This window comes from Cyprinodon tularosa, unplaced genomic scaffold (genome assembly GCF_016077235.1).
Source record: "Cyprinodon tularosa strain WSP-4 unplaced genomic scaffold, ASM1607723v1 ctg66, whole genome shotgun sequence".
NCBI lineage: Eukaryota > Metazoa > Chordata > Actinopteri > Cyprinodontiformes > Cyprinodontidae > Cyprinodon > Cyprinodon tularosa.
In genome coordinates, this window is record NW_024039407.1 from 1,133,266 (window position 1) to 1,144,128 (window position 10,863).

At 37.9% G+C, this 10,863-nt stretch overlaps 1 protein-coding gene across 3 annotated transcripts in view; it reads right to left on the reverse strand.

Annotated features, from left to right (window-relative positions):
- The window catches only part of spryd3 (SPRY domain containing 3), a 72,018-nt gene extending 61,401 nt beyond the window's left edge, over positions 1–10,617 (reverse strand). For all 3 annotated transcript variants that reach the window (XM_038309290.1, XM_038309289.1, XM_038309288.1), the window contains exons 1-2: positions 10,498–10,617; positions 1,129–1,256 (exon numbers count right to left, since the gene is read on the reverse strand). In XM_038309290.1, the coding sequence (XP_038165218.1) occupies positions 1,129–1,256 (128 nt within the window). In that variant the 5' untranslated portion in view covers positions 10,498–10,617. The remainder of the gene's footprint in view (positions 1–1,128; positions 1,257–10,497) is intronic.
- Positions 10,618–10,863: the final 246 nt, after the last annotated feature.

Genomic DNA, 10,863 nt, shown 5'->3' on the forward strand with positions numbered 1-10,863 from the left:
ACCAACATCCCATACACAAACATAAGTATCTGCACATTAAAAGATCTATATACCACATATATTTATACATACATGACCCCAAACCTTCAGACAAATTAATATACCTGCAACCAAAACATATGTATACATTTGCAAATATGAACATTCTTTATAAGAAAACTTTGAATCAATTTGACTGTACTGAACTGGTGAACTGTAAATTGCCTTGAGATGTCATGTGTTGTGAAATGGCGCTATAGAAATAAACTGAATTTAATTTAAGTTTATTCACTCGTACCTGCACAGACAGGAAGGAAGGAAGGAAGGAAGGAAGGAAGGAAGGAAGGAAGGAAGGAAGGAAGGAAGGAAGGAAGGAAGGAAGGAAGGAAGGAAGGAAGGAAGGAAGGAAGGAAGGAAGGAAGGAAGGAAGGAGGAAAGAAAAAAACAAAAGAAAGGAAAAAAATTTAAAAGGCAATTAAAAAACAAAAGAAGGAAAGGAAAAAACAAAAAAAGGAAAGGAAATAACAAAAGAAGGATAAAAAAGAAAGGACGGAAAGCTTTCAGGTCCACATATTACTCTGAACACGCACCAAACTTCCATAACTTGGTTGCAGCAGACCAGCCATTAATCCATTACTTAAGACCTTTACACAACCACCACTGAAGGTCCAAGCTCAGTAATAAGGTGAACATCTCCAAATAGTAGCAAAGTTTGGCTGTTTCAGATGCTGAGAGTCTGAATAAACACGTTAAGTGTTCACAGGCTTAAGCTTTAATACAATAAGTGGATGTATGGTTGTTAAAGAAAAGCCCTGATTGTTAAAAAAAGAAAGCAACAACTCAGAAGAGTCTCAATATGCAGGGAGCTTTCATGCTGCTGTTTATTCTTTTTGTCTCCTTGTGTTTCCTAAAGGAAACCTTAAGGCTTTAGTTTTATGAAAAAGTATATAAAAGTATGGGCTTCCACAGTAATTAGCGGGTCGACACTCGTGAATGGTTTAGGAGAGGTTGCTAGAAATATGTCTTACAAACAAATTTTGAACATCAAGACCCTAACTTGTGGGCTTTTATGTAAATCACTATTGTAATATCACTCGATAAGAGAGTAGAAATAAACTCGGCTACATTGAATCTTTAGTTCAGACTGACCTGAGCTTGTCTCCATCCTTCTGTAACCTCATGCATCGCTCCTGAGCCGGGTGCCCGTCTGCTATATCTCGAATCCTACGCCTCAAATTAAGAAGGCATCTGTGGTGTAGAACGTTGATGTCATCCATCTGAATAAAGAGAAAGAGGAGGAAAAACAATCTGTATGGGCAAAAACATCAACATATGAACAGGGTTCTTATTCATCGTTCTTTATGTAGAATTCAAAACTTTTCCAGGCTCCAAAATTGAGATTTTTCCAACTATATAAAAAATAAAATAAAATAAAGTGTCAATTCTACACCTATTTGAATAATAGCCAAATCTTATTGTCCATTCTACAAATACTAAAACAGGCTTCTATCATTTCAATTGTGTGGTGTTGGTTGGTGCGGTAGAAGCATCTGGGCCAGTTTAGATCAACTTCGGACATTTCAAATAACAAACTAATTACCCCAAACAAAATGATGTTTCTTTAAAACACATTCTGGAAACTCTAAAGCATCATCAAGTAATTTTCCAGTCACCCACCCGCTACAGGACCTTTAAAAAACTGCACTGTTGAAAACAACTCCAGTCAGTCGCGTACTCTACAGCTACAGCGTTATCACTTCCTATGCAGCTTGAAGATGCATATCGTCATGAGCAAATGTCTGAAGAGGTTGGTAGTAAGGTATAATATCTGATGTAAAATACTGTACAGCAGATATTTGCAGCAATTTCTTTCTTTTATGCAAGTCGGTGAAGTATAGTCTGCCTCCCAGTAAAATGTTTATTATTTGTTCTTATAACATGATTCAGTCTCTCCATGTTCTATAGTGGAATGCTAAAAACCGATTACTCTAAAGTCACAATAGTGATGCTAACAGAGGTTTGCACATATGGTACTACAAGTCTAATAAGGGGTATAAAATACTTTTCAACCATGTTTTTGTGTTTAGTTTCACCACAGAGCAAACACCTTGCCTGAATTCACTCTTCTGAGAGCCCTGTCCCGTTCTGATTCTCGCTCTCTCTTTTCTCCTTCTGACAAAGGTTTTCTTTGCCTTTTTGACGCCATAAACATCCAAGGCTAGTGTAGCATTGGGTATCTGGCAACTGATGCCAGTGGCTTTTTATTGGCTTGCTTTAAAGCTGTTCATCTAAATGCGAGTACAGATCTGCCAAACTGCCACCGGGTCAATGGCACAGAAACTTGCAGGTTTTTACACCACTAATGAGGTTTTTTTAACTACTATAGCCAGTAGCGGGAAATGACAGAGCACTCAATCGCCTAATAAAGACTTAGATTACCATCAAAGGGAGTTAAAGAAGGATAAATTGAAGCCAAAATTTTCTTAAGTGGTGCTTTAAATCTTCATTCTGTTTTTGTAAATAGATATAAATGACAGCTTTAATGTGTTGTTTTGGTATATTTAAAACATGTAATGAATCAGTGAAGATTCAGTAAGTGAGAGGAAAAAAAGAAATCCAAGCACCTGGATCTGAAATTGAAAATAAAAGATGTTGGCTTAACATCAGCCAGTATAAAACAACAACATGTATTCAGCTTTATCAGCCTTTGGTAACTTAGAAGATCAAATAAGGAGAAAAGCCTTTAAATTAAAGAAAGTTTTAATTCATATGTTGTTATATGTGTTTTATTTTTCTAACCGATCCAGAATTTGACCATCATAAAATGAAATCCATAACATTCAAAGCTTAATAGTTTAATATTTAAGGGCTTTGAATGTATTATCTTGAGGTGACTGTCTAAGAACTACGGAAGAGGATTAGGACCACTGGGAAAAAAAAAAAGTTTAACTGATTTTTTAATTTTATTTCAGTTTAGTATGAGAAAAAAGTCAGAATTCTGAATTTTTTCTCAGAATTCTGACTTTAATCTCAGAATTCTGACTGAATTCTGACAATAAAAAACTCAGAATTCTGAGATTAAAGTCAGAATTCTGAGAAAAAATTCAGAATTCTGAGATTAAAGTCAGAATTCTAAGATTAAAGTCAGAATTCTGAGAAAAAAGTCAGAATTCTGAGAAAAAATTCAGAATTCTGACTTTTTTCTCATACTAAACTGAAATAAAACTTAAAAATCAGTTAACTTTTTTTTCCAGTGGCCCTACCCTCTTCCATAAAGAACTACAGGCAGTTTTAATCCTGACATTTTTTTTCTTCCTGCGAAAAGTTTCCTCAGTTTTAATGTGAATCGTCTTCAAGAAACAAGAAAATTAGTCTGGTTTCCCTCCATTTTAGCACTAAGAAAGAAATCCTGCTGATGCGTGTTGAACATTAGCATTCCCACAGCAACTCACGAGCGTAATGAGAAAATTACATTGAAATAATAAAGCTTCATCTCAAGACAACAGCCACAAAACTGAATGTAAACCCTGAGCAAACTGCAAAATTGATTATTCCAGTTCTATCAAAACAAATAGGCCCGAATTCCAATAAACTACTATGGAAATCTCATGGACCGAAACCCAAAATGTTAGCCCCACGCCATACAATTAAAAGAACGCAGACATCAGTCACTGAAAGATGTCTTTGCTTTTCCAAATGTTTAATACATGATGGGAGACAATGTCCAAAAAAGATCATATAATATGAGAGGATTGGGTCAAAGAACAGAGCAGCCTTTCTCATCAGCGTTTTTTTAACATCTCCCTTTAGTGGTAAATAAACTGCTGCTCAAACTAACTACATCATAGAAAATATATAAGGTTGTGCATATATATAAAATGTTATGCTTAAAAGTTTGTATACACTTCCATTAAAGACAGAAAATAATCAGCTACCAGTAATATAAATTGAAATTGACAAAAGTGTTGAATGAAAATCATGACATTCATTTTGAAGAAATATATTTATATGAATATAATTGAAATAATCGTCAACTAATTTAATTAATTAGTTGCTATCTCGTACATAGAGTATAGATGTTCTAAAATATGCCTTTAGCCGACAGAGTAACAAACTTAGAGCAGAATTATACCAACATTGTAAAAAAAGAAGAGGACCCGAGCTTGGAGGGAAAAAAAAGGGGGGGGAAGCCACCCGCGATGGGTGAGGAAGAGTTATAAATATAAATATATATATATATATATATATATATATATCCTTTCCTCTGGCGGTGACATCACGGTGGGGTAAGCCGAAGGCCATTCTTCCTGCTTTACAGGCAAAATCAATGGGAACTACTACACACATCTGGAATCAACAACAATTCATATAGCACTTATTTTGGCGACTCCTGAGGCACTTCTGCCGTAGCTTAGATGTCCATACTGATTTAGGGCATTTGGTTCGAGTAGTGTGGTGTGTTCTGTTCCTGCTGAAGTTCCTCAACAATGTAAATAGAATCGGGTCCCGATTCAGAATTTGTGAAATGTATATAAGAAAATGTAATTAATTGAGTAACCTTTTTTTAAAGTATCGGCCATATTTAAATTTAACAATAATAAAAAAAATGTTTCTAACTAATTAAAATTAATGCATTAAAGTCCAAGCTCTAATTTTTATTATATTGATAATTAGGGATGTACGATATAATCGGCCCCTATTCGGTATCGGCCTGTATCGGCCTTAAAACTGAATATCGGACATCGGCCACCCCACCGATATTTAACCCGATATTTGATCAGCTTCTGAGTTTCCAAAGTCTAAAAAAAAGAAAAAGTACTTCTTCTTCTTCCTCAAAAACTTATTTTTTACAGACTTAAAAACTTCTAAAGACGAGGGAAAAAATATTGATACATTAAAATATCACAATATCTTCATTTGCTGATATATTGCCATTTAAAAACACCATATAAATCTCTTTTACTAATGAAATATTGCTATATGTCATCGTTATGCTACGAAATCCCCTGAAAATTCACAAAATTTTGCCATATTTTTATATGTTGATATATTGACGCGGTATCGATCTATTTTACTAACAAAATCTCACAAGAATTTGCAAAATATCACGAGAGTTTGTAACAGAATGAGGAAATTTCACGAGATTTTGAAAGTAAAATAGATTGATACCTCGTTTTCAAAAATCAATTTGATATCAGCATATGAAAATATATTTGAGTATATTATTTTTCAAAATGTCAGAAATGGATAACAAAACTGCTATTTTCAATGACTACTTATTTTTGTCCAGCTTTAACATCGGTATCGATATCGGTTATCGGCTACATGAGTTTTAAAATATCGGCATATCGGCCAAAATCCCAATATCGTGCATCCCTATTGATAATGAATAATTGTCCAGCTCTAAGTCCATCTATCTATCTTCAGGTCCCTAGATGTTCAGCGGTCACTGTGTGGTTGGGCAGCACCACAGAGTGACAGATAACACGGGCTCCAATATGGATTTATTACCTGAATTGAATATCGTATAAAGGACATTGATCAAGCATTTCAATGTAAACATTTCTACTTTTATTGATATTATACACAGCCATTTATCTACAGGGATCTAGTGGCTTCAAATTTCTGATTGCAACACTGATTACATCATTGTGCAGAGCACACATAGCAGCTAGTGATTATTTATATCTGTGTTCATTTGTAACCTTTTAAAAAAAAAGTATTTATCATGATGCATTTACTCACATGGCAAAGAATAGAGTTATTCATTTAACAGTAGTATTGGATCGGCTTCGGCCAAAACGCTCAGCTCCTGTATCTGCATCTACAGGTGCTGGTCATAAAATTAGAATATCATGAAAAAGTAGATTGATTTCAGTAATTCCATTTAAAAAGTGAAACTTGTATATTATATTCATACATTACATACAAACTCATATATTTCAGATGTTTATTTTGTTTAATTTTGATGATTACAAATGACAACAAATGAAAATCTCAAATTCATCATATCAGAAAATTAGAATATTGTGAAAAGGTTCAAAATTGATGGCCCCTGGTGCCACACTCTAATCAGCTAATTAACTCAAACCACCTGCAAAAGCCTTTAAATGGTCTTTCAGTCTAGTTCTATAGGCTACACAATCATGGGGAAGACTGCTGACTTGACAGTTGTCCAAAAGACGACCATCGACACCTTGCACAAGGAGGGCAAGACACAAAAGGTCATCGCTAAAGAGGCTGGCTGTTCACAGAGCTCAGTGTCCAAGCACATTAATAGAGAGGCGAAGGGAAGGAAAAGATGTGGTCGAAAAAAGTGTACAAGCAAGAGAGATAACCGCACCCTGGAGAGGATTGTGAAACAAAACCCCTTCAAAAATGTGGGGGAGATTCACAAAGAGTGGACTGCAGCGGGAGTGAGTGCTTCAAGAACCACCACACACAGACGTATGAAAGACATGGGTTTCTGCTGTCGCATTCCTTGTGTCAAGCCACTCTTGAACCACAGACAGCGTCAGAAGCGTCTTGCCTGGGCTAAAGAGAAACAGGACTGGACTGCTGGTGAGTGGTCCAAAGTCATGTTCTCTGATGAAAGTAAATTTTGCATTTCCTTTGGAAATCAAGGTCCCAGAGTCTGGAGGAAAAGAAGAGAGGCACTTCATCCACGTTGCTTGAAGTCCAGTGTAAAGTTTCCACAGTCAGTGATGGTTTGGGGTGCCATGTCATCTGCTGGTGTTGGTCCATTGTGTTTTCTGAGGTCCAGGGTCAACGCAGCCACATACCAGGAAGTTTTAGAGCACTTCATGCTTCCTGCAGCTGACCAACTTTTTGGAGATGCAGATTTCATTTTCCAACAGGACTTGGCACCTGCACACAGTGCCAAAGCTACCAGTACCTGGTTGAAGGACCATGGTATCCCTGTTCTTAATTGGCCAGCAAACTCTCCTGACCTTAACCCCATAGAAAATCTATGGGGTATTGTGAAGAAGAAGATGCAATACACCAGACCCAACAATTCAGAAGAGCTAAAAGCCACTATTAGAGCAACCTGGGCTATCATAACACCTGAGCAGTGCCACAGACTGATCGACTCCATGCCACGCCGCATTGCTGCAGTAATACAGGCCAAAGGAGGCCCAACTAAATACTGAGTGCTGTACATGCTCATACTTTTCATGTTCATACTTTTCAGTTGGCCAACATTTCTATAAATCCTTTGTTTTTATTGGTCTTCAGTAATATTCTAATTTTCTGATATGATGAATTTGAGATTTTCATTTGTTGTCATTTGTAATCATCAAAATTAAACAAAATAAACATCTGAAATATATGAGTTTGTATGTAATGTATGAATATAATATACAAGTTTCACTTTTTAAATGGAATTACTGAAATCAATCTACTTTTTCATGATATTCTAATTTTATGACCAGCACCTGTAATTGGGTGGGGAAAAAATGGTTCATGCTTCTCTATTTTCCATTATTCCCCTGCTCAACATGGTTCCACTGGCACCAATAAATTAGGGATGAAACAATAATCGGATGAATCATGATTAATCGTAACCTGATAAACCAGACTAAATGAGCGGTTAAATGTGTAATTTAGTCTGGCCCCGATGAATGAGACATCGGAAGACTGTTGATGAGAACAACACGTTGTCTTTCAAACCATGTCTGTGCCTATTGGCCAACGCTCTGACCAATGAGCGCAACTGACTGTGACATAGGGAGTGCGACAGAAAGCTGGTGGGGGAGTGTAAACAAACAGCCTGTCGGTAAAACTGAGAATACGTCTTTCTTAAAAATTAATGAGCGTAGAGCCTCTTCCTGCTCATGTTTCAATAAAAAAAAAAAACAAGTCTAATCCCTCCAAAATTGATTCCAAAGCTGAGTGAAATGAGAACTGTTCAATAGTTGTTGCCATCTTCCTTGTTGTAATTTGTGCAGTGTCGCACAGCTTTGTCATCCCGCCCTCAAAACCCCGCCTGCTTTGCATCCAGAAATTCAAAACACATCTCTGCATTGTGATTGGCCGGCCAATTCTAGGGCCTGGGGCATTGATGGAGGCTAAACCACTCGCGGGCAAAAATTATTTTGGCCGCTGGCTGGTGGGGTTAGTTTATTAGGCTAGATTAATCGATTAATTGTTATCTGTAGTATAGAGACTCAAAAACATGCCTTTAGCTGACAGAGCAACCTACTTATACAGGGATAGTGAAAAAATATACACTCACCGGCCACTTTATTAGGTACACCTGTCCAACTGCTCGTTAACACTTAATTTCTAAGCAGCCAATCACATGGCGGCAACTCAGTGCATTTAGGCATGTAGACATGGTCAAGACAATCTCCTGCAGTTCAAACCGAGCATCAGTATGGGGAAGAAAGGTGATTTGAGTGACTTTGAACGTGGCATGATTGTTGGTGCCAGAAGGGCTGGTCTGAGTATTTCAGAAACTGCTGATCTACTGGGATTTTCACGCACAACCATCTCTAGGGTTTACAGAGAATGGTCCGAAAAAGAAAAAACATCCAGTGAGCGGCAGTTCTGTGGGCGGAAATGCCTTGTTGATGCCAGAGGTCAGAGGAGAATGGCCAGACTGGTTCGAGCTGATAGAAGGGCAACAGTGACTCAAATAACCACCCGTTACAACCAAGGTGGGCAGAAGAGCATCTCTGAACGCACAGTACGTCGAACTTTGAGGCAGATGGGCTACAGCAGCAGAAGACCACACCGGGTGCCACTCCTTTCAGCTAAGAACAGGAAACTGAGGCTACAATTTGCACAAGCTCATCGAAATTGGACAAAAGAAGATTGGAAAAACGTTGCCTGGTCTGATGAGTCTCGATTTCTGCTGCGACATTCAGATAGTAGGGTCAGAATTTGGCGTCTACAACATGAAAGCATGGATCCATCCTGCCTCGTATCAACGGTTCAGGCTGGTGGTGGTGGTGTCATGGTGTGGGGAATATTTTCTTGGCACTCTTTGGGCCCCTTGGTACCAATTGAGCATCGTTGCAACGCCACAGCCTACCTGAGTATTGTTGCTGACCATGTCCATCCCTTTATGACCACAATGTACCCAACTTCTGATGGCTACTTTCAGCAGGATAATGCGCCATGTCATAAAGCTGGAATCATCTCAGACTGGTTTCTTGAACATTACAATGAGTTCACTGTACTCAAATGGCCTCCACAGTCACCAGATCTCAATCCAATAGAGCATCTTTGGGATGTGGTGGAACAGGAGATTCCCATCATGGATGTGCAGCCGACAAATCTGCGGCAACTGTGTGATGCCATCATGTCAATATGGACCAAACTCCCTGAGGAATGCTTCCAGCACCTTGTTGAATCTATGCCACGAAGAATCGAGGCAGTTCTGAAGGCAAAAGGGGGTCCAACCCGTTACTAGCATGGGGTACCTAATAAAGTGGCCGGTGAGTGTATAAATATTTTGCTTTTAAGATCAAATAAAAACCCATTTCTCCTGTCAATATGCTCTAACCAGAACTCCACAAGGGTAAAATGTTTTTCACCTTGTTTAATTTTGTGAAAAAAACGTCTTTAAGGAACCTTTCGCTATGCGATTATTAGACTTAGACAACTTTTGTTGTCTTTGGGGGAAAACAATTTCGTTTTGTACAGTTTTCATAACATTTCCATTCCTTAGTGCAGTGATTAATCGAAAATATAATTGACAGATTAATTGATTATCAAAATAATAATTTGTAGCCTTACAATAAATACAGAATTTCCACAAACATCTTCTCCTCATTCTGTAAATCAGATAAATTGTTTTATCCCTAATTTACTTAAAACAAGAAGTGAGAAAATTTTGTCATTTACCTTTTTTTATGCACGATGCACGAGAATATCTATGTGTATTCATAAACTATTTTACCTTGTCCTCAGAAGAAAAAACTACGAATTAGAAAGGCAGATGTTTAATTATTTGTGCCTGGAACTGAATAACCGGGGCCTGGATCGCTTAAAATCTGCTGCTCCGGAGCGGAAGCAGCGAATCATATTTTCTACGGATGTGGTCAAAGACCTTTTTTTTCTGCGTATCATGGCAGACAACAACAATTTACAACTATATATCATCTATAAACCATTTTTGGAGCATTACAATCACGATAAAACATTGTCATACATGTAGGTGGAAATAAGCCTCGCGTTCGCGATCAGAAGGGGGCGTGTCTTTGTTTACTTCCGACAGCGAGGGTCTTCTACCAGCTGACCACAGGCAATACAAACACATGAATTTTCATTCAGATATTTAACAGCTTTTTTCCCTTTCTTTAACCCGATAATATCTACACAAATAGCTGAGTGCTCTTTGGTGACTGAAGTAGGTTCATTCAGAGAGAAGCTAAACCTTGGTTAGCATCGTTAGCATACTACGGTTCGGTTTCCAGTAAATAAAACAAACCGACATAAAAAAGCGCTGCGAAGCGGAAGGTAGTTCTTCACATCATCAGTCTATCAGGTAACGGTGAGTGTATCGCTTACCCGTGGGCTGTTAATGAGGACATAGACTCAATGCCGTCCATCAGCTAACCTTAGCATCACACAAAACTTTGGAAACTGGAGTTCGGCGCTTCCCACTGACGTCACAGTCTCCTTCTTTTCAAAAGCCAATAGCAGCAGGAGTTCAGAAACGGCGTTGAAGGTTTGACCAATCCGGACTCCCGGATGTGTGTGTGGGTGTGTGTGCGACCCTTTGGGTTTATCCTGATTTCATCTGATGGAGAGAGAAAAAAATAACATCTTCTTATAGGGCTATCAGTCTTTTATTAATTCATTCTATATACTCTGTGTTGATAAGTTTGTTTCAGTGATAATATATTATGATCTCTAGAGGTTTAAATTACTGAC